Source organism: Staurois parvus, unplaced genomic scaffold (genome assembly GCF_062004578.1).
Source record: "Staurois parvus isolate SC_StPar_1 unplaced genomic scaffold, SC_StPar_1.0 ptg000669l, whole genome shotgun sequence".
NCBI classification, from domain to species: Eukaryota; Metazoa; Chordata; class Amphibia; order Anura; family Ranidae; genus Staurois; species Staurois parvus.
Window position 1 is genome coordinate 761,998 of NW_028318465.1, and position 24,192 is coordinate 786,189.

General features: G+C 44.0%; 1 protein-coding gene across 2 annotated transcripts in view; it reads left to right on the forward strand.

The window, feature by feature from the left end:
- Positions 1–24,192, forward strand: part of LARP4 (La ribonucleoprotein 4) — a 120,937-nt gene that overhangs the window by 74,935 nt on the left and 21,810 nt on the right. For both annotated transcript variants that reach the window (XM_089652036.1, XM_089652037.1), the window contains 4 exons: positions 5,303–5,356; positions 10,203–10,412; positions 15,049–15,152; positions 20,214–20,432. In XM_089652036.1, coding sequence (XP_089508162.1) covers positions 5,303–5,356; positions 10,203–10,412; positions 15,049–15,152; positions 20,214–20,432 — 587 coding nt within the window. The remainder of the gene's footprint in view (positions 1–5,302; positions 5,357–10,202; positions 10,413–15,048; positions 15,153–20,213; positions 20,433–24,192) is intronic.

Here is a 24,192-nt window from a genome sequence, read left to right on the forward strand (position 1 = left end):
TATAGATGTAACTTTTTTCAGCTCTTTGGACATGTCTAGTTTGTCCAAATTGTGAAAAGGTTACAATAAGCTCATGGCTGCCTCCTGGCTTTACTGTAAGTGGTCTGGGCAAATGTAGAGCCACCCAGCCACTTTTATGGGACTCGTTATGTGCGGTTACCTGATCTATTCTGCTTACTGTGAACCCAAAAGTACTCGGCTCTGAGCATTTTTGCATTCACAGCTGTCAAAAACACATCTGAAAAGCTGGGTACCCAGCAGATCCAGCATAGTCTGTGCTTGAACAGAGGGCAGCAGAGCCATTAGTCTTATTGACCCTTGATGAGAAATCACATAAGGGCCTGTTGGGCCCCTTTGTGATAGCTCTAAGGTTGTAAAGGCTGAAGATTTTTATAGCATCATGCATTCTTTGCATGAAGATAAAAAACTTGTGTGCTTGCACCCACCCCCCCAATGCTTACCTGAGCCTCCTCTCAATCCATCACTGTCCACTAGAGCCCTGCTGTCCTGGGTCTCTCTCTCCTTTGCTGGATGCAGCAATTGGAGCCATTGGCTCCCTCTGTGGTCATTCTCAGCCAGTGAGTCAAGGAGGAGAGAGCAGGGAGTGCAGCAAAGCCACAGCTGTATCTTTTGGGCACAGTGTGGCTCAGGAGCAAACACGCACCAGTGCCCCCATAGCCAGCGGCTTGCTATTGGGGTTACTGATCAAGGAGGATGAGCCAGGAGTGCTGGCAGGGAACCCAAAAAGAGGAAGATCAGGACTGCTCTGTGCAAAACCGCAGAGCAGTTAAGTATGACATTTTAAATTTTTTTTTTTATTATTTAATGTGATGTGTTTAGCTTTGTGAATTAGGGAAAGTTATCTTAAATGGATGTGAGTGCTGGTTTTGAGGCAAGAGATTAATGTGCAGCTGCGTCTTAACTGTAAATACTGTAGGTTTTTAGTGCTGATGGTGTGCTCTGTATGGGATAGAATAGATCAAAATTTAAAATCCAGAATGCAGTGGTGCTTTGTGTTACTGACTGTATAAAGTGGTAATAAACTTGATCATTAATAAAACTAATTAGAAACCGATTGATAGCAGCCATATTGACGCTGAAAATGCATGGCAGGACATTTTATCATTTGCCGCATAGCCATGCAGTACTAAACAGGAGTGGTGATGAATTCCTGCCTTAGCTTTTTATCATTGCAGCAGAATTCTGACCCTTAACACTTAAATGGGAAGTATGGGATGGGTTTTTAAAAAAAAAAAAAAAATCACTTTGTCCCTCGTCGACTCTAAGTGTGAGAACTAAGCAACTTTTATCATGTGATTGCTGAGTTCTCACAGCCACTCTGAGCAGAGAACGGTGACTGTCTGTCACCGCTGTCTGCTCTACCCAACCCCCCTTCTCACTGGAGCGCTGGGCAATGGTGGAGAAGGAAGTGGCTCGCTCAGGCTCGCAGCGGCTCGGTGAGTGGCTGAGCCAGGTGCTACTCCAGACTCTAGGGTAGATCTCGACTTTAAAGTTGGGATCTTTCCCCGGTCTGGACCAGCTGAGTGACGTCAGCTGACAGTGGGCTTCTGCCCGCTGAAAACTGGTTGCAGTAGTGCAGAATGAACTGATTCACAGAAGTACAGCCAAAAGAGCTTTGAGCTTAACTGTGCATTTGTCGGAGTTAAATCTGTTAGTCCTGTGCAAATCTGCCTGTTTACAAAACTATAGGAACTGGAGTCGCAAATACCAGTTAAACACTGTTGCATAGACATTGGTGCCTGAAAGGCTGCTGGATTTGCATCTGTTTATTTATTTATCGAGTTTTCGATAGCGCCAAAGGGTGTGCTCAGCGCTGTACAATAGAGGGGGGGGGGACAATACATGAAACAGTAACCTCAAACAGCACACAAGGGGTAAGAGGGCCCTACTCTTTTGAGCTTACAATCTAGGAGGGAGGGGGTAGAGGCACAGGAGGAAACGGCTGTGGGGGATGGAGTGGTAGGAGGAGGGAAGGGCAGAGGCTGTTAGGTGAGGGTGGGGTAGGCTTCCCTGAAGAGGTGGGTTTTCAGGGAGCACCTGAAGGTGAGGGAAGGTGACAGTCTGATGGATTGGGGTAGTGAGTTCCAGAGGATGGGGGAGGACCTGGAGAAGTCTTGCAGTCGTGCGTGGGAGGAGGAGACCAGGGAGCAAGATAGGAGGTCCTGTGAAGAGCGAAGGGTACGGGTAGGGTGGTACCTGGGAATCAGGTCGGTGAGGTAGTTAGGGGCAGTGTTGTGAATGGCCTTATAGGTCAGGGTGAGCAATTTGAATTTAATGTGTTGGGCAATGGGGAGCCAGTGGAGGGAGAGGCAGAGGGGGGTGGCAGAGGTGGAGCGGCTGGTGAGGTGGATGAGTCTGGCAGCTGAGTTCAGGATGGTCTGAAGCGGGGAGAGTTTGCACTGGGGTAGGCCGGTGAGGAGGGAGTTGCAGTAGTCAAGGCGTGAGATAATCAGGGAGTGTACGAGTAGTTTAGTGGTGTCTGGGGTAAGGAAGGAGCGTATCTTGGCGATGTTCCTGGGGTGCGGAGCCTGAATGTGTTTGTAAGTGATTTGATATGAGGTTGAAAGGAAAGGTTTGAGTCCAGAATGACGCCAAGGACCTTGGCTTGCTGGGCGGGATTGATGGTGGTGTTGGTAGTGATGGAAAGGATGGGGGGGGGGGGGGGCGCGGGCTGGGGGGAAGACGAGAAGCTCGGTTTTGGAGAGGTTGAGGTTGAGGAAATGGAGCGACATCCAGTCAGAGATGTCGTTTAGGAGGTGAGTGATGCGGGCGGAGAATGTGGGGGTGAGGTGAGGGGTGGAGAGGTAAATTTGAGTGTCATCAGTGTAGAGGTGGTAGTTGAAGCCGTGGGAGTGTATGAATTTGCCAAGGGAGGAGGTGTAGATGGAGAAAAGAAGGGGTCCAAGGACAGAGCCCTGGGGGACCCCAACAGAGAGGGGGAGGGAAGAGGAGGTGGCATCGTTGTAGGAAACGCTGAAGGAGCGTTGGGATAGGACGAGAACCAAGAGAGAGCGGTGTCTCTGATGCCAAGGGAGAGTAGTTTATTAAGGAGGAGGGGGTGGTCGACTGTGTCAGAGGCCGCGGAGAGGTCTAGGAGGAGGAGGACAGAGTAGTCGCCTTTGGCTTTGGCGGTTAGTAGATCGTTGGTGATTTTGAGGAGGGCAGTTTCGGTGGAGTGTAGGGGACGGAAGCCGGACTGTAGTGGGTCAAGGAGGTTGCTGTCAGGTGGGCGCTTAGGCGATCGAAGACCAAGCGCTCAAGGAGCTTGGAAGTGAGTGGCAGCAGGGAAATTGGTCTGAGGTTGTTGAGGTCATTGGGGTCCAGGGAGGGCTTTTTGAGTATGGGGGTGATGTGCTCATGTTTTAGGGGGGAGGGGAAGACGCCAGTAGAGAGGGAGAGATTGAAGATGTGGGTAAGGGAGCGGATGAGGGAAGAGGGGGGTGACCCGAGGAGTTGAGAAGGGGATAGGGTCCAGAGGGCAGGTAGTGAGGCGGGCTTCTGAGAAGACTCTGGTGACTTCCTCAGTGGTAGTAGGGCTGAAGGAGTGCAGCGATGGGGGGGTTACGGTAGGCAGGGCCTTGGGTGTGGTGGGGGGCAGTGCCGTTGCGAGGTCAGAGGAGGGGAGAGTGGAAGGGGGGAGGTAGATTGCAAGTTGACTATGTCCTTGTGGATTGCGTCAATCTTGTTGTGGAGATGAGTGGCAATCTCGTGGGCGGTAAGTGAGGTACTGAGTGGAGGAGGGGGGGGAGAGAGCAGGGAGTTGAAGGTGGAGAAGAGTCGGCGAGGGCAGGTGGAGAGGGTGTTGATCAGGTTAACGAAGTAGGCCTGCTTGGCGGCGTGGAGGGAGGGGGTGTAGGTGAGGAAGGCAGATTTGTAGAGGGAGAATGCATGAGGGGACCTGGTTTTGCGCCATAGTCTCTCCAGCGCACGACTGCGATGTTTGAGGCATTTAGTATGGTCGTTCTGCCATGGTTGAAGCGGTCTGGGTTTGATGTTGCGTGTGGTTAGGGGTGCCAGAGAGTCTAGGGTAGCTGATAATGAGTCGTTGTACGCGGTGGTGGCTAGGTCAGGACATGACAGTGGAAGGATGCTGTCGTGTAAGCGGTCGGCAGCCGAGTGGAGGGGGGCCGGTTGTGGAGGTTGCGGCTGGTGATGGTTTGGCGCACTGGGGGGGGGAGTTAGGGGAAGGGGAGATGGAGAACATGAGGAGGTGGTGGTCGGAGAGAGGGAAGGGGGTGTTAGTGAAGTGGTTAAGGGTACAGAGGTGGGAGAAGATTAGGTCCAGGGTGTTCCCATTGATGTGGGTGGAGGATTGAGTGTATTGTGTGAGCGCGAAGGAGGAGGTTAGGTGGAGGAGTTGGGAAGTAGCCGGGCTGTTGTCGTTGATGGGGATGTTGAAGTCCCCGAGGATGATGGTCGGTAGCTCAGAGGAGAGGAAGAAGGGAAGCCAGGCGGCGAAGTCATCCAGGAAGCGGGCTATGGATCCGGGGGGCCTGTAGATCACTGCGATCCTTAGGGGGGTGGGTGAGAAGAGCCGGATGCAGTGAGCCTCGAAGGAGGAGAAGGTTAGGGAGGACCTGGAAGGTGCTCAGCGGTGACAGGAGCAGGCCGACACCACCACCTTTGTGACCGCTCAGTCTTGGTGAATGGGACCAGGCGAGACCTCCATGGGAGAGTGCCGCAGGGGAGGTAGTGTCAGTGGCCTGTACCCAGGTTTCGGTGATGGCTAGGAGGTTGAGGGAGCGGGAGATAAAGAGGTCATGGATGGCAGTTAGTTTGTTGCAAACCGAACGGGCGTTCAGAAGTGCAACCGAGAGAGGGGGGATGGATGCGGGGAGGAGGTGCACAGGTATGAGGTTGAGGGGGTTGCGGCGGCTGGCGGGGGCAGGGGGGTCCCTGGAGGGGGGGAGAGGTGGTGAGGGGCCAGGGTTCGGGGAGATGTCCCCAGCGGATAGGAGAAGGGTGAGGAGGGTGGCATGGGAATGGGAGGTGTAGGAGCGTGTGGGTCTGGTAGTGGTGGCACGTGGGTCGACCGGGGAGTGGAGTACCAGGAGGAGGTGGTGAGTGCCGTAGTGGGGAGAGGGCAGAAGTGAAGGGGCAATGTAGAGCTGTTTTGGGGGGGTGGGCGGGTAGAGGGAGTTATGTATGCTGATTGTGCTGGATTACATTTGGCCATAGATGAAGTATACGCAAAGTCCTGCAATATTGCAAAATTTAACTTGTTGCCTTTTTTTAGTTTTTTTTTTTTTTTTCATCTTTATAATCTTATTTCTTTATCCAGGCATTTAAATATCTAAGGGAAGAAGTTAAAACATTTCAGGACAAGCCAATAATGGTAAGTTGCTGCAAACACGGCTTCGTTCTACCATCAATGCTGGTCATGCAATGCCTTTGAACGTGTTCAGTTAAAATCCTAGAGCAGTGGGTGTCCAACTGTGCATTTGGTCAGAACATGAACATTTTACACTGGCTGACCCAGTCATTGTCAGAGCTTTTGTGCATTTCAACACCCCCCCCCCTCCCCCCCCACGCAAATAACATTTTTCACCTAGTTGGGTCTAATCAGCTATTGTATTGCAGTAGGCATACATTAGTTTGGGAAGTTGGTATGCAGACGTGTATTCTATAGGTACTAAAATCCAGATTATGCAGATGCCCTTAAGCTCTCTGACATGCTATGAAATATTTGCAATTGATGGGCGTACGTTGTATTTCTCTGTTGTCTATTGAGGAACATGCTGGAGCTTGATGGTGAAAAGTCTAGGGTTATACTGCCACCTTTAAGAGAAATGGACACTAGACACATAGCAAACTGACATTGGTATTAAACCCAAAAACCAGACGTAATAATATTGCCGATTACCAATCTCATGTGGTGGCTGCATCCGTTTTGTTTGGCTTTCTTTTGTCCCCTGTTGATCTGTCCAGTAACACCACCAGTATTAGTGAGAGAACACTGGATGAATGAGCTAGGAGGCATGACACAAGACCATTGTCGGTTGTGGGGGAGAGAAACACCAAAATGTGTTTGCTTCTGTGTTTGGGGTGCAGTTAATGACACTGAAAGCACAAATAGTTCATTTTAGGTGTATAAAGGTCGCCACATAATATACAATCTGTGCAGCAAATCACCTTTAGATTTACTAACACTATACAACAGGGGACACCGCTATCTATCCAGTCAGGCAGGACCTTGCACTACATAGTTGGTAGCTCTTAAGGAGATTGTACAATCAGATTATGTAGTGTATGGGTGAGCTTTTGCAGACATCTCCTCTTTTCAATAATGCCTGTATGTGAGTACAGAGGTGGAGGGAGGGCATGTGCAGGGTGTGTGCTGAGGCCAGCTGGTGAATTACTTCCTGTGTCGTAACAGTTTTCATATCCTAAATCTACATACCAGGAAGTCATGAACTCTTCTATGGAGAAATCTGGAGGTTGTCCTAAAATACTTATAAAACTATATCAGTTTTGCAACAGAAGTACATTAATGGTATATTAGTCCATAGGAGAAATGGAATTTAGGAAAAAAGTGAACAAAGTCTTTAAAATTATTCTTGTGCAAAGGTAACTTGCAGGCTGGCCACATGGGCCCTCTTTTTATCTTGAGCTGTGTGTTTGAGTCTGGCGGCCAGGCATGGTTTATGCCTGAACTGCATTTTAAATTTCCTGCCCCCTAAGGATCATTGCAATGAAATCTTGGTGATGCAGCACTGTGGTGTAAGCATGCAGGAGTATCATGAACTTCTTATATAGAACCCCTTCTCCACAGTGAGCTCCGATCTGGGTTATTCATTTTCTCACCTTTGGAAATGAGAACATGTATGTTGGATAACTACCGCTATCTGACAATTCTGGACAAAAGTGAAAAAAGCTTCTGATTGACAACACTGAAGAGAAGTTGGAGAAAGGCTAAAGGCAGTGCAGACAGAGCCTACATAACCCCTGCTTGCTCTGAATGCTGCAGACAGAACATTCACAGCTCTTCTTGCCATGCATCCCTGTGGCTCCTCTGCTCTGTTTGTACCACAAGCCCACAATCTCCCACACCCATATCTGCATTCTGCAGTCATTCCTCCTCTTCTGTTAAGACTGAGCCTGCACAAAAACAAGCTGACAATGGCACACAACAGCTGCTACTACATTCATCTGGGGTAGAACTAGACTCCACTGAACTAGCTGGTGGCTGCTGGAGATTGCAGGCTCTGCCTGTTAACAGTTGCAAAGGAGGTATGACTGCAAAATGCAGAGTGAGCTGGGGGAGGAAGTGGGCTCCGCCTCTTTGTGGAAATTAGGGATGCACTGAAATTTTGGCCACCGAAACATCGGCCGAAAATAGCTCTAATTTAGTTGATACAGGGGACTGTGTACTGCAGATGTAGGGAGGGGGTGGATAAAGGCAGGAGAGGAGCAGTTATACAGTGACTGGCTGTCAGTGCTAGTTTTTAAATACTATTGCCAGGTTTTTTTTTTTGGTTTTTTTTCTTCACTATGGCTCAGTCTGCTGTCACTTTCCCCGAGCTTAAAGAAACCATTTCTTTTTAGTTTCTTTGCCGAGCTAAAAACAGTGTCCTTTAGCTCTGGGTAAAGTGACAGCTCATCTGAGCTATGGTGAAGAAAAAAAGCCGGCAATTGCATTTAAAAACTGGCACTGACACATAGTGACAGCCAGCGAGGGGGGGCCTCTCTATACACTGCTCCTCTCCTGCTCCCCTCCTTGTACGCATTGCCCCGCCCCCCACTCCCCCCTACAAAGATGCCCTGTCACTCATATGCTATCACATAGGGGACTATTGGTCCCCTATGTGGCAATAAAATCATAAGTTAATAAGAAAAAAATACATGAAAGAGGTAAGAACAAAAAACCAGCCTCCCCACATGCGTTGATATTTCGCTTACGGTTTGGTTTTTGGCCACATGCATTCTAAATTTTCGGTATATTTTTCGTCACCAGAATTTTCATTTCGGTGCACCACTAGTGGAAATAGATCAGAAATGACACAGGGATGCATGGCAGAAAAGCTACAGAATTTGTGGCTTCAGTGCTGCCTGTACCACCTCCAACTCCATGTCAAACAGGGAATGAAGGTGATGGTACTGGAGGAGGAGATGGGACTAGAGGAGGACAAGATTGGATGGAGGAGATGGGACTGCAGAGGGAGGACTATGACAACATGGGATGGAGGAGGGACAGGAGGACGTGAAATGGCCAGTGGGTGGGCCATGGTGACTGTTGGTGCCCAAGCCTAAAGCTTTGTAAGGGGCCTCAAAATTTCTGATGGCTGCCCTGCTGTCATCACTCCTTGCCCATTTGGTTTATGCCGCTCCAACTTCCCCTGCAGGTTTTACAACCTCTAATCTGTCAAACATTCTGGCCAACCTGTCATTATCCCACTCTATCAGCTATCACTAACATCTATCCTACTCCTAGCTTAGTCCCATTCTTCCTTTGCTACCCCACTGTACAGTTTAAAGGTCGCCTTCTGCCACCTAGAAACTTTCCAGCCTCCAACACCCCCCTCCAGCTATATATTTATTATTGGGACACCTGCCTTTACACACACATGAACTTTAATGGCACCCCAGTCTTGGTCCATGGGGTTCAATATTAGTTGACCCACCCTTTGTTGCTATAAAAGCTTCAAGTCTTCTGGGAAGGCTGTCCACAAGGTTTAGAAGTGTGTCTATGGGAATGTTTGACCCTTCTTCTAGAAGTGCATTTGTGAGGTCAGGCACTGATGTCGGACAAGAAGGCCTGGCTCGCAGTCTTCTCTGTAATTCATCCCAAAGGTGTTCTGGGTTGAGGTCAGGACTCTGTGCAGGCCAGACAAGTTGTTCCACTTCAAACTCACTCATCCATGTCTTTATGGACCTTGCTTTGAACACTTGTGCGCAGTCATGTTGGAACAGGAAGGGGCCATCCCCAAACTGTTCCCACATGAAATTTTTCCTAAATTTATTGGTATGCTGATGCCTTAAGAGTTCCCATCACTGGAACTAAGGGGGCCAAGCCCAGCCCCTGAAAAACAACCCCACACTATAATCCCCCTTGCACCAAACTTTACACTTGGCACAGTGCAGTCAGGTAAGTACCATTCTCTGGAGTGACGAATCACACTTCTATCTGGCAATCCGATGGACAGACTAGGTTTGATAGTTGTCAGGAGAATACGTCTCCACTGCTCTAGTCTGTTGGTGCGCTTTACACCACTGCATCCGACGCTTTGCATTTCACTTGGAGATGTAAAGCTTGGATGCAGCTGCTCAGCCATGGAAACCCATTCCATAAAGCTCTCTACGCACTGTTGTGCTAATCTGAAGGCCACGCCGAAGTTTGGATGTCTTTAGCTATTGACTCTGCAGGCAGTTGGCGACTTCTGCTCACAGTATGCTTCATGCGCTGACCCCGCTTTGTCAGTTTATGTGGCCTACCACTTTGTGGCCGAAATGCTGTTGCTTCCACTTTGTTACACTACCACTAACTGTTGACCGTGGAATATTTAGTAGCAAGGAAGTTTCACGTATGGACTTATTGCACAGGTGGTAACCTATCACATTACCACGCTTGAATTCACTGAGCTGCTGAGAGTGACCCATTCTTTCACAAATGAGAGAGAAATATCAGCAGGATTTTCTCAAATTCCACTACAGAATTGGAAATACATACATTAAAAATGTTGCATGTATTTGTAAGCAAGCTTCCCCGATCATGTTATATACAGCTTTGATATCTTATATGCAGATTTGCTAAGCAGAGCAATGTTTGGGTTTTATTTGCTTGTAAGAGCCCTGAATTGTGGCTTAATACAAGATATCATAACTGTAGTTTGGAGAAAGTGTATGTAGGTAAGGGGATTCTTGGTAAATGTTGATCTTTGGGCATGTCTACTTGGATAGGGACTAAGCTTCCAGCAGATGCCTTTGCAATAATTTTACAAGCCTGGATATGTTACAAGATTTTCAAGGTCTCTAGCCAAAGGAACAAAGTAAAATAAGAGACATGCTGGCACTTAAAGCTTTCTGTTTATGTATATATTTAATACATCAGCAAGTGTTCATGTGTGTTAACACTTATTCAGTCTTTGGGTGTTTTTAAAAGAAATAGAAATGGTGTTCTCAAAGGGTTGAAACATAGCTTATTTGCATCTATGCACTTTAACTGTTCTTTTGCTTCCCAACAGGCTAGGATAAAAGCCATCAACACATTCTTTGCAAAGAATGGATATCGAGCAGTGGACTCCAGTGTGTACACTCAACCTGTTCAGACTCAAGCACAGTTTGCCTCGCCTCTATTTATGCAGCCTGTATATAGTCCTCAACAGTATTCACTTTATAATCTTGTGCCTCAAACATGGTCTCCAAGCCCAGCACCTTACTTTGAAACACCGCTGGTAAGCAGCTGCGATCAATATAAATATGTTGTACATTTACCTTAATATAAACATGGCTCTGTTGAAGCTGACTACATTGCTATTTTTGGTCCTCTGGTGGACTTCGTTTGTGGCCCAGTGATGAAAACTTGCGCCTGGAGGGAAGAAAGGTTCATATTCATACACGAGATGCTTTTTTTTAAGTTTTAAAAATTTTACAGCTCTCAGAGACCTGAATGTTAATCTTTCCTGGTCCCTGACAGCACATTTTTGCTCAGTCTATGAATATTGAACCTTCCCTGTGATTGCAAGATTATGAGATCTGAGGGCCTCTTGTGCCATTGAAAATCTTATGTGCTCTCAAGTGTTATCCTCCCAAAGCCAAATGGCAAACTGTCAACCACATGGATCACATTACCAAGTGTACCATATGCTTAGTCCTTTGGGGGGTCAAATGTTTTTAAGCTGTGGTGATGCTGCTTTTAGATACTTCCTCTCCATTCTATGTATTTGTCCTTGAGTAGGAGCGGTGATATCAGGATCATGGCTGCAGTCATTAGCCTTTTTTTTTTTTTTTTTTTGTGCCCCATCCCCCTGTGCTCATGTGCAAATGCACTCATATGGAAATGGTAATCGCATCACTAAGGTATTACTGCAAATGTCAGTGAGCAATAATTCTAGCGCCAGACCTCCTGTGTAACTGTAAACTGGTAACCTGTAAAAGGTTTTAAGGCATCGCCTATGAAATATTTAATCCACCGTAGTTTGTCGAAATTGCACAGGTGTGCATCTTCTATGTTGCAAAAAAAATTAAGTATTTTTTGTGCTTTAAAATTAAAATATGGTGTATCCTAAATTTTGTGTGTGGTAAAATGTTACCAAGATAGTTGGACCCCCCTACAAAAGCCACCATTTTATTCTCAAGGATCTTTGCTCTCAGAAAATATCTTGTTTGGTGCTCTAAGTACTTTTCAAACAAAAGCGTATTTCTACATGTTACAAAATTACATTTGTTGGCTGCTATTAATGCGGTGTGCACTGCTCTAAACATGCAATCACCATGCGATTTCCTTGTGGTTCCCACACCCTCAAAGCGCTACGGTTTAAGATGCATGGGGGCTCATTATAGTGGTAGCAAACTGCTTTTGGAAAAAAAAAAAAAAAAGTGGTCCCCCTGCAGGGTGAAGTCATATCATGTTAGTATGCACCACATAGTAGCACATTATGACAGACCTACCTGTGAAACCGGTTCCTCCAGGGAATCAGTCTTTACTCAGTTTTCCTTCTGGGTTCACTGACTTCAGCCGCTAGTGCACGGGAGTCCTGGACACAGCTCTCTCAATGGACTCTCAATTAACAGCACAGTGTGCATGCGCCAGTGGTGTCAGCTACTGCTTCACATGTAACTAGCTCTTAAATGGTGCACGCTTAGGAAATATTTATGGTACCTACATGCAGGTACAAAGTAAAAATGGGAGGTTATGACCACTTTAAAAATGAGTGGCAGCCCCGTGCGTTTTACAACAGTGCAGGTGGTTGCGGGAATCACTGTGATTCCCGCAGCCACCTGCAAAAGTGTGAGCCAGGCCTATGTGAGGATTTTGTACAGACGTGGTCTTATCCAGCTTTGGATCCAACAGTGTCTTACTCGGTTAAAATCTGCCTACCTTGAATAACTGCACGTTGTGGGGAAAAATATTGCCAATAAAAGTAAGCTTATACAATTGTTACCCAAGCCTTGTTTTAAATTTCCCTTTCCTTTCAATCTGCTGCTACTGTGTGCAGAACTCTCTGTGTACAGTTTAAATTCGAAAGGCATGCAGACCCTGCAGCTATTAAAACACAGCGCCAGCAGAATATATAGTGAACCAGACCCTCCCATTTAAATCACTATCCAAAGGACATAATGAAACAACGATTTCTTCAGAGCATCAATGGGCAAGAAGCCGCTACCATTTTTAAAATCACTAAAATGTACATTCATCACCCACAGGGGATTTTTCTCAACACAAGTAGAGCTATTCTTCAAGTACCTAGATTGTATGCTCCAAGGAGCAGGGCCTTCCTATCCCTCTGGTATTGAACTGTATTGTTGGTGTATTGTCTCCTGTTATATTGTAAAGCACTGAGGAAACTGTTAGCGCTATATAAGTTCTGTATAATAAGTCCCAACAGATATATGGTTGGAAGCCCTTTCTAGAGCTTTTCTCATTGATAGGTCCTGCCCTTCATCTGATTCTGATTGTAACTCACAAACGTGTCTTGTCAAAATCCCTTAAAGGAGCTCTAACTTCTGCTGTAGTTGGTACCTCACTTATAGAATGCACGGTGTAGATGACTGTAGCATTTACATTTTAGATGTGACTGTTTACTGGAAACTTCCCTTTTCTCACTTTATGTAGTTGCACTAACCAGACTAGTTTGGCAATAGTACTGGACTGGTGAACCTTTCTATAAACAGCATTTGATTAGTATGGCCTTCAAGACAACCTCTTTGGATCAGCTCTTCATCAAGGATGTTACTTGGGGTAGGAGCACCAATCTTTACAGTCTTGTTTCCTCTGCTGCAAAGTCTTTAATGTCAGTATAATGTTAAATGTCCCTTTTTTGTTTCCCCACCCTGGCTGTTAAAGCCCAGGGGCATTGGAGTCTGATGCTGAAAGACCAGAAAAAATTTTTTAGTTTTCATCGACCGTGGAAGGCATTTTTGGTGTAAGTCTCCAGACTTCCACTCCAGGTGTTTGTCGAAGGGACATATCCTCTGCTTCTTCCAGTTGAGGTTGGACCAGTGTTTGGCTTTCAATACTATCAAGGGTCAGCTTTCTGTCCTTTTTAGTCTTTCAGAGACAGTTGGTTTCCCATTTGATTACCTAGTTCAACTATTTGGATCTCAAAAACCCCCAATGTCTCCATAAACAGTGTCACCTGCGTGTGAACCCCTTATGATAGCAGTAGTTAAATATGAGAAAAAAATCAATTTTTTCTCCTGCTGTCCTGCGTACACCCACAAATGCAAACCTACGCATGTGTATGTAAACAGTGATTGCACCACATGTGCAATCGCAACAAACGTCAGGAGTGAGGGCAATAATTCTAGCGCCAGAGCTCAGTTGGCTCTAAACCGATGAGCTGTAAAGGCATTTAAATTCCCTATGGAGGTTTTTGGGTACCACTGTTTCATATCACAGGAGCATACAATTTTTAAAACTTGGCATGTTAGGTCTGTGTCAATTAAATATGTACCAATCTTTTATATTTTACCAAAATACTGGTTGTTATATTTGTGTGCACTATAATCTTTTGTTAATCACACAAATTTTTGGGAAAAATAGTTGTGCAAATATGGAGCATGAGAAGTTGCATTAATCATCTTATTCTACAAGGCCTCCGCTTTCAAAATATATATTAGGTTTTGTGGGTTTTAAGTATTTTTTTTGGACAAAAATGCAGAGTTGTGTGCAAAAATGAAAAAATTATTCTGGTGCCAGTGTTTAGAAACCTTATGAGGCTGACCATGTTTCTCCCCATCCATTCCTCTCACTTCATGAGATCTGGTTCTTTGAGAAATAGCTGTTTTTATTCTTTACTCTTATGAACAAAGTGGTCTTATTGCCATCACCTATGCTAAGTGAGCATTTGAACAGCTTTATCCTACAAGCAACCCTTTCTGGTTTCCATAGGAAAGTGGTATTGAGCTATAGGTCTCCCTTTAGTTCCTTATGCAGCTTCTACCTAAACCTGGACATCTTTCTTTTGTACCCTGGCTTCAACTTGCCCAAAGGAAAGTTCTCTACTGGATGTGGTTTGGGCTGTGAGTTTCTCTCAGCTTCTGTGGGGGGTTTTTTTCCCTTTCCTCAGGATAACTTATTCTTGTCCCAGATGGACCCCAGAAGGTTGCTCTGGCTTCTCTTGCCACCATTTCTAAGTGACTCAGAAACCATCATCCAGGCTTATTGTCTAAAGGACTGGGTTCCACCCTAAGTGGTCAAGGCGTGTGCCCTTAGTCATATGCTCTACCAGATGTACATTGAGACTTAACAGATGCCAGCTTTGGGCATGTGGTCCTTCAGGCACCTACTCAAGCTGCAGGCAGTGCCAAGTTTTTAACTTGGCCTGTGGTATTATGGGACTCTACCTTCAGCTAGCTTCTCATTCCTTAATCACTGGGTAAGTTAGACTTGACACTGGATGAAAAAAAGTTTTTGGGTTTTTTTCTCGCTGTAAAATCTTGAGTCCATTGAGGGCCACACGGCTTGGTTTATGATCATGCTCCTTTGTATTGCTTTGCTTCTAAGGACTGTTGCTGGTTATAGGAGTTATCCTGGGCTGGTCTGAGTGTTATCACTGGTTTGCAATCCTCCTGTAGGTGGCAGCTTAACCCAAAAGTTATATTTGCCACAATAAGCCCCAAGGAAAATGATTTCTGCTGAGTACAAAAATTTAATTTGCGGCCTTCACAGCAGTGAAAGGAACAGTATTTAAATCTTTGCTGAAACTCTGATCATGGGGCTTTGTTGGGTATAATGTTGTACCAGAAGGTAATATTGGTTGCTTAAAATGGTACCCAGGAGGAAGAAATTAAACTAAACTTTGATCACATCCTACTATATAAATTCAGCATCTAACAAATCCTTTTTTTTTTTTTTCTTTTCTGCAGGCTCCGTTTCCTAATGGTGGCTTTGTGAATGGTTTTAATTCTTCAGGCTCTTATAAAACAAGTTCTGCCTCAATAAGTATAGGAAGACCTTTCCATAGAGGCCGGTATGTGTATATATAGGTCTAGGTATACTTTGTATTGTGATAAATTAATAATTTATATCAACAATAACTGTTAATGCAGAGTGTGGTTGCCTTTTTCAATTGCCTTTTTAAATGTAATAACTTGTTCTGTTATATGCAGCAAGTGCTTCATGTCCATTTACTCTACTGCTGGAAAAGGCATGTTAAACATCTGCAAAGAGGACTGACATTCAGCTCTGCAAACAAAAGAATAGTTTTAGCAATTCAATGTATTGTGTTAAAACTGTCTGACAAGCTTTCTGGAATGGTTCAGCTAGCTTCTCATTTGTTAATGACTAGGTAGGTTTGAGTTCTGTAAGGTCACAGGCTGAGTTAAAATGTTATAACAGGGCATGTAGGGGACACTTTCAGCTTATTTCCATTGTCTGCATTGATTTCTGCTTGCATGGGTAGAACCTGTGTGATATTTTCCACTGCTTGAGAGTTTTTTAGGTTTAATTTTTTTATTTTTTTTACTGGTTTTACTTATCTAATATGTAGCTTATAGTAAATTTAATTTGACTATATACTAAAGCGTTCTTTGAACTGGTGGTAATAAAGATTTTCTAAAGCATACTGGATGTCAAACTAGTTACTTGCCACTAGTGGTGCTGCGAAATGAAAATTCTTTGAGACAGGAAATTCAGGATGCATTTGGCCGAAAACCAAAAAAATAAACATATATATATATATATATATATATATATATATATATATATATATAAAATATTAGTCTTTTATATTCATATCATGAATTTAAATATGAATTTATTTTCAACACTTTTTTGGCCAGTAGGCTGCTTTTTCACTGAGCAGTGTTTGAAGCGATTTAACAAAAACAAAACAAAACCACAAGAAAAATGCATCTTTAAATTCAACGTATTGACACTGGTCCAATCCTGCTTGCTGCATTTTTGTTGTGTATATGGTGAGTTAAAAAATGCACCTCCCCACTGAGGCCTGGTTAACACGAGTGCATTTTTTAGGGCTTTTTGCAGAAACACACTACTCCATTTAACATGATTTCCTATGGGACACGTTCACATCTATGCTTTTTTTGAACTACTGCGTTTTTTGGAAAGGGTCAGGGACATTGCATTTTTGATTCAATTGAGACAGTGCAGAAAACCCATGTAGTGTGGTTTGACATGTTTTCACGTATTTTTTTTTTCTTTTTTTTTTTTTTTGTATTAAGCAAACTTTTTGAGAACAGACATGCAGTCGCATCACATATACAATGAAAACAAACACAGGTCGATTTTATACAAGCTAGTAATGCATTATACAGATTGTAGAGCCTTTGCCGCAAGGAAAGGAGGACCAGCATAATAACCAACATAATAGATTTACAGAGAGTAATCATTCCTCCTCCTCATCACAAGTAAACGTAGAGTTGAGCCATTTATCCCAAACTTTGATATTTAGCAGGGCATCCTATCTGTATATAAATGACCTTCTTATATGGTAAAGTACTATTTACCGCAGCTACCCACTGTGAAAACGTAGGCGACAACGCCTGCAACCACATATGAGCAAGCAATAATCTAGCCTCAAATAGCGTCTCTTGCAAAAATAGTCTGAAATTTTGTCGGTTTCTGAACTAGGAAGAAGACAGAGTAGGCACTGCTTAGGGCAGAGGGTAAGGGGAGAGCCCATTTTGTTATGAAGGAAATGGACCACTTGAGACCAGTAACCCCGAATGAGGGGACAAGACCATATTAAATGAAAAAAAGTACTGTCAGGGTCTCCACATTTAGGGCAAAGCGGGCTATGTTGTGGCCTGTCTTTAGACAATCAAATTGGTGTCGTGTATAATATATAGCTGAGTGAGAGTCGGTCCGAAACCGTCTTAGTCGAGGACAACACCTCCTCCCACATTTCATCATCCTGCTCCCCCACATCCACCTCCCAGCGGTTTTTGAGGCGGACACATTTTGCTTTTTTAATCTGCCCAGCAACAAGTTTGCCAAAAAAAATGCTTTTGGTAGTTAATAGTAAGATATCTCCTGTGTTGCTTTTTTTTTTTTTTTTGTAAAATATATTTTGAAAAATGTAGCTTTGTTTTTCTTGCTATTACCGTAAACTAAAAGAACAGCTTAAAGTTGTAAAGGATTTTTTTTTTTAATAACATGTCTATTCATGGCTGCGCTGTAGAATGGAGTGGCCCCAAACCTCCTCTTCTTGGGTCCCTGATGACACTCCTGGCCCCTTCCCCTCTGCCAAGTGTCTCCAGTGGGAAGCAGTTTCCCATAGGGGGCACTTGTACTGGTTTGCTCCCTGCCCTGCTGCTGTGTCCATTGACAGTGGGACTCAGCCCTGCCCGTGACTCCCTTGTCATTGGCTTTGACAGCAGTGGGAGCCATTGGCTCCTGCTGTCTCAGCAAAGCCTAGGCTGTGAAACCTAGAATTGATGGCAGTGAAGAGCTACAGAGCTGGATCAAATTAGAGTTCAGGTAAGTATGAGGGGAAGTGAAGGGCCACTACCGATGCATAAACCGTTTTTTTGCATTAACCACTTACCCTCCTGAGGATTTACCTCCCTTCCTGACCAGACCACTTTTTGCGTTACGGCACTGCGTTGGTTTAACTGACAATTACGCGGTCATGCAACGCTGCACTCAAATGAAATTTACGTCCTTTATTTTCCCCCACGATTTGAGCTTTCTTTTGGTGGTGTTTGATCGCCTGTGCATTTTTTGCTTTATAAAAACACCCGACCATTTTGAGAAACAATATTTTTGACTTTTTGCTATTAAACATGTCCAGTTAAAAATAAATAAATAAAAAAAATTTAGGCCAAAATGTATTCTGCTACATGTCTTTGCTAAAAAAAAATATCCCAATACGTGTAAATTGGTTTACGTGAAAGTTACAGCGTTTAAAAATGGCGTTATAGATACTAGAATTTTATTTTTTATTCTTTTACTAATAATGGGGGCGATCACTGACTTATAGCGGGACTGCCGCAGGCATTCTGACACTAGGGGGAACTGACTTAGTGTCACTTACATCCCCAGTGATACCAATACAGTGATCAGTGCTAAACCTTTTCATACCCAGAAATGCAAGATCGCACATATATGATTTTGCACACCCCTGCCGCCCTGTAGCAGTATATCAGTATAAAATGTCTAGGCTTTAGGACCACTTTAAAGCAAATTCTGCTACTTCAATACCATGTGTATTTGTTTGTACCCATAGTAGGGCATCGAAATAATAGTGCAGAATCCTTTTTTTTTTTTTTTTTTTTTTTTCCCCCCCCCCCTCTACCCTGACCTTTCACCCAGCTTTATATCAAAGCATGACTTTAGAATCTAACCCTGACACTGACTTAGATCAAACCCTGATCTGGCTGATTTATCTTAAATTTTTTTTGGTACTTTGTTTACAATTTGCCTCTAGCAAGGAGAAAAAGATGCAGTGTATCTTTTCAAAAGGAGAAAAACAGGCGTGGGCTGTACAGTGACTGGTTATAATGATCAGGAGCCCAGTCCTCTCATTTTCTGATTGTTGGTACGAGACCTGGAGCTTTGTGCAGCATGCTGTCAGCACAAAATGGCTTGTTCCACTCAAAGACCCAGTCCTGTGAGGCCGCATAAATGTGTGCACACAGCGGAAAGGTGTTAACTTAAAGTATAACTAAAGGCAAAACTTTTTTTTTTTTTTTTTTTTAGTTTTGAACAGAGTTCTATTTTACCCCATCAGGCATTTAAAACTGGCAAAGGTAGAATTTGTGTAGGAGTACATAAGATATGTGCCATTATCTTTTTGAATATCAAATTAGTCTGCCTATCTATAACTAGTGCCACTTTACTTTGTGGCGGTGCCTTACATTTGAGACTTAAGGGCTTGTTTACACCATATGCAGTGAACGACATATGAAAGTAATTCATTGAGCCTAAACTATACCATAGTGCTGCTTTTGCGCTTTTAAAAAAAGGACACCAAACTGCATTTTTCATACGTAAACGCACTAGAACTCGTAAATGCAACATGTCTGTGCAGGTGCCATTCCGAATTGCATCTGCCAAAGAGCAGTGAGTTTTGCCTGCGGGTTAATGTGTAAAATTGCTTCCCACATTGGATAAGTGTGAACCTAGGCTTCACACTGGTGCAACTTGTCATGTGATTTTGACAGTTCAAAATTGCATTGCAAGTCGCACCCTATTTGTGCCTATGGAACCATTCAAATTGGTGTCACTCCTTGTGGTGCAGCACTGATTTTGATAAAAGGTTCCTGCACTATTTTTGGTGATTTGATGTGTGACTTGCATAGTCATCTGTGCATTAAACCACACAAATGTAAGACAAGCCGCACATAAAATCGCACTGATCAGCGGCTTTAAAAATTTGCTATTTCACTTGATTTCAAAGCTGCATTTAGTTTGAACCAGAGCTTGGTGTAAAAAACATACTGCTGGCAGGAAAGAGGGCTATCTACTTTAATAGCTGATTTTGCTGATGGCAGTGGGTGAACAAGGGAGAGCTTAAATTGTCTAGCAAAGACCACCGCAAAAGTGTAGCAAGACTTTCTGGATTTCTCTCCAATGAGTTTGCACAGAGCAGGCCCGATCCTCTTCTTTTGGGGTCCCCTGCCAGAGCTCCTGGATCCTCCTCTTGCAGAGTGCCCCCATACCAAGTTGTTTGCTATGTGGGCACTGGTGCTTGCTCACTCCCGACCCCTGCTGTCTACTGACAGTGGGGCTTTGGCCCAGCACCCTCCCTCACTGGCTGTGATTGACCACAGCAGGAGCCAATGGCTTACACTGTTCTCCATGAGCCTGTGAGGGCGTGAGCCTCTGCCCTCGTGCACATCACTGAACCAAGAGGTCAGGCTCAGGTAAGTGTAAGGGAGGGGTGGGGGAAGCTGCTTGCATTAAGGTAAATGTCTGCTTTAGAACCACTTGCGTAATGTAAAATTGCAGGAAATTTCTCAAAACCTTGTTCTAGCTTGGAATTGCAGTTTGAGTTTCTTTTTTATGTTTGGATTTTTTTCTTTTTTAATGCAAGACTGCACTAAGGGTGTTTTTGTTTCCATTTCAGTGTGAAGACTCAATTTCGATCATCCACAAACTCTTCAGAAAGGACTGACAGTGGCACAACAGGTCCTGTATCATTAGCAGACCTAAATGTAAATAGAGCACGCTCTTTCCCCACAGAAAGGCACAACACATCTTTAACCGGGCACCAGGATGTTTTTTCAAAAGACACATTGTCTCTACATCCAGAGCAGAATGGTTCAGATGGAGGGGTCCGAGGCAGGTATGCCATACTGCATGTTTTTTTCTTTTTCTTGTTTTTTTTTGCACAGTACTGTTTGTATGCACAGGGGACAAATTTAATCATTTGTGGACCTCTTCCTATGCTTTCTACTGTGGGCATACTAATTGATGTTCTCCTAGCTAGTCCTTGCCTAGCAGTACCGGACTATGGTTACTAAGAAACTGGCTGAGTCTAGACTTTTTTCCAATACAGTAGGTATTCTTCTCTATACCCCCTGTATTGGGAAAAAGTCTAGACTCAGCCAGTTTCTTAGTGACCATAGACAGGTGCTGCTAGGCAAGGACTAGCTAGCAGAATATCAATTAGTATGCCCACAGTAGAAAGCATTTGGCATGAAGCCATACATCTCCCATTCCACCACATCCCAAAGGTGCTCTATTGGATTGAGATCTGTTGACTGTGGAGGCCATTGGAATACAGTGAACTCATTGTCATGTTCAAGAAACCAGTTTGAGATCTGAGCTTTGTGACCTGGTGCATTATTCTGCTGGATGTAGCCATCAGAAGATGGGTTATATTGGCATCCGGTGTGGTCTGCTGTAGCTCATCTGTTTTAAGGTTTGACGTGTTGTGCGTTCAGTGGTGGTATTCTGAATACCTTGGTTGTAATGAGTGGTTGTTACTGTTGCATTTCTGTCATCTCTAACCAGTCTGCCCATTCTCCTCCAACATCAAGAAGGCATTTTCATCCACACAACTGCTGCTCACTGGATATTCTTTTTCAGACAACTCTGTAAACCCTAGAGATGGTTGTGCGTGAAATCCCAATAGATCAGCAGTTTTTGAAATACTTAAACCAGCCCATCTGGCATAAGAGCCATGCCACGTTCAAAGTCACTTAAATCCCCTTTCTTCCACATTCTGATCTGTTTAAACGTAAAGTCTTCAAGTCTAGATGCCCAAATGCATTGCGTTGCTGCCATGTGTTTGGCTGATTAGCAATTGTGTTACCAAGCAATTAAACAGTTGTACCTAATAAAGTGGCCGGTGAGCATAGAATGCTGGGGAAGGGAAATCCTCTGCAGTCTTCACTGCAAAATTGGAATCTATGATACTTTCCTCCATAATATATTCAAGTCAAAGGTTCCGCCTCTAAATCTTGAATCTGATCGGGGAAGAAACTACATGTAACGTTACTGGCCTCTGGAAAGTGAATGTACTAGAAGTGCAGAGATTTTGTCAAATAACTCCAGACACAGTGGTAAAGAAGGCAGTCTGCATTGTTTCCGCAGTCCACTACTGGCCTCTGCTCCTTCCCCTGTTTAAGTTTTTTGGTAACGCCCCATTTTGTTGCTTGAATAACTAGGTTATTACAGCCTGCCAAGGCATGTGAAACTGGTAGAGGATGTATTGACAAGATGTAATCACTCCTATTACCATTTATATATGCAACATTCCTGGATTGTCCTACGTTTCTTTAGTATGTTTTGCTGTCTTGGGCATTAGCTTTTTCAGCATGGAACCATTTGTGATTATTTTAGCGAAGACAGACTGTTTACAAAGGCAAACCAAAGGATTAGAAAAAGTTTCTTTAGTAATATGTTACACCCATTTTCAAGGTGTAACATGCTACTAAAGCACCAGCCCCGCACCCCCTGATCCCCCTTTTGTAACAGCGGGCGGGGATCCTTTCCCCGCACCTGCTTTCACAATTTAAAAACTGCATAGCTGTGCAGGGTTTCGTCCACACAGCTGTGCCATTCGTTCAGAGTTTGAGAACTACAAGCCATCTGCTTCAATGACAGGGCTTGTAGCTCATTCATTCGAATTGTGAGCATTGGTGAGTACCTTCGTAGTTTAATTCTTCCTGCTCTTCAGTAACTGCCTGTATGGAAGTTGTGCACAGTGTGCTGAGAAGTCGTCTGAGATTGCACCTGCGATAAACTGATCTGGGGTGCAATGATCTGCAGGCTAAGAAAAATAGTGCAAAAAAATTCTGCATGGAATCAACAAGATTTGTTATTTATATCTGACTAGACTTACAAGATGCCAATCTACACATCCACATCTCACTTCAATGCTTTGTGTGTGACTGTTCTGCACACCAAATATTTACAAAAGTGCTTGCCATGCTTCTAGCCTTTCTGCAGATTCTGAACATTCATGTCAAGGGTTATACGGGATGACCTCCTCCTGAAGTAAACTCAACCTCATCTGCCAGTGTTCAAAGGAAAGTTCAGGTCCTTTTTAAACCTTTGGCTGGGTAATCAAAATTCCAAAGTTTGCTATCCAGCGAATCACACTGTCGTACCTGGACTTAATCTTGGATATAGGCCAAGCCAGACTATTAGGAGAAGTAAGCACGAGGGTTCTGGGTTTGTTGGTAGCCTCCTTTTTTGTGGCAATTTCCTTTGCGTGGTTTCACTCCAGATCTCTTCAATCCAACATACTTATGACATGGAGCAAGCAAATCCAATCCTTGAATCGCCCAGTGCTTCTGTCTAGCTAAACCGTTTTATCCTTGGCCTGGTGGATATTCAGTCCTTAAGTTGGAAAAATGTTTCTTCATATGTCCTGGGAGGTGGTGACAATAGATGCCAACCTTAGGCTGAGAGAGGAATTAAAACTCCCTGACCCTTCCAGGGAACAGGGTCCCCCAGAGGAGTGAAAACTCCCCAGCAACGTTTTGGAATTGAGCCATCAGATTATCTCTACAACATTGGACCTCTTCTGCAGGTTCACCTAGTCAGGGTACAGTTAAACAGTGGCGTACATAAACCATCAAGGGAGACCCGGAGGTCAGGCTCCACTAAGGAAAAAAGTCTGATACACCTAAGTAGAAGCTCACATTCAAGTTTTCCCAGCTGTCTGCATCCCTGGAGTGGAGTTACCAGGTGGACTTCCTACGTTATCAAGACAAGGTGGGGAAAGACAGATGTAAACATCTGGCCTCCCTGGTTCAAACAATGTTTCAGCCATTACTAGCTTCCATGGTAAATTCTTCCTTTGATTCAAATCCAGCTGGTATAGGTCTTTCCTCTTAAGGTCCTCCATCGCTTGCTGTGAAAAATAAGCAAAGGGTTCTGTGATTCCCATTACTCTAAACTGGCCCAAGAGGACATGCTACACAGACATACTTGGATTTTTGGTTGATCTTTGGTGTCTTCCAAAGAGACTAGACTTACTATGGCCCCCATTTCATTTTGCTTCTTGCTGATTTAACCAATATGGCACGAAATCATGATATGCCAGCTTTGCGCCTGTTGTGAGAACAGAAGTCCCAGGGAATACCCTAATATTTTGATTATACTTCAGTCTGCTCTTGACCATCGTCTAGCCCTGCATACCCTCAATTGACAGGTTTTGACTCAACTGTATGAAGAATGTAATAGGAATTTTGACTTGCCTGTAAATTGCTCATCTCAGTGTACAGGACACAGGCTCTTCCCATCTGTCTTTTTAATATTTGGGTTTTTTTTTTTTGGATGCAGCTTCTCTGATTGGTGAACCTTTGCCCATATTTACTCCTTAGACACTCTCTAAGATGTCCTTTTTTTATACTCAATCATGTTACTGACCTATTAATGACCTAATTAGTTGCACAGTTTTCTTCCAGCTCATCCTTGTTAGGACCACTTTGCCAGCTTTTTGTTGCCCTGTCCTGACTTTTTTGAGATGTGTTGCTGCCATCATTTGCAAAATTACCCAAGTTTTTTTTTTTTTTTTGATGGTACATTCTCAGCTTAAACATTTGATAGGTTTTCTATTGTGAATAAAATATTACTTCAAGATTTGCACA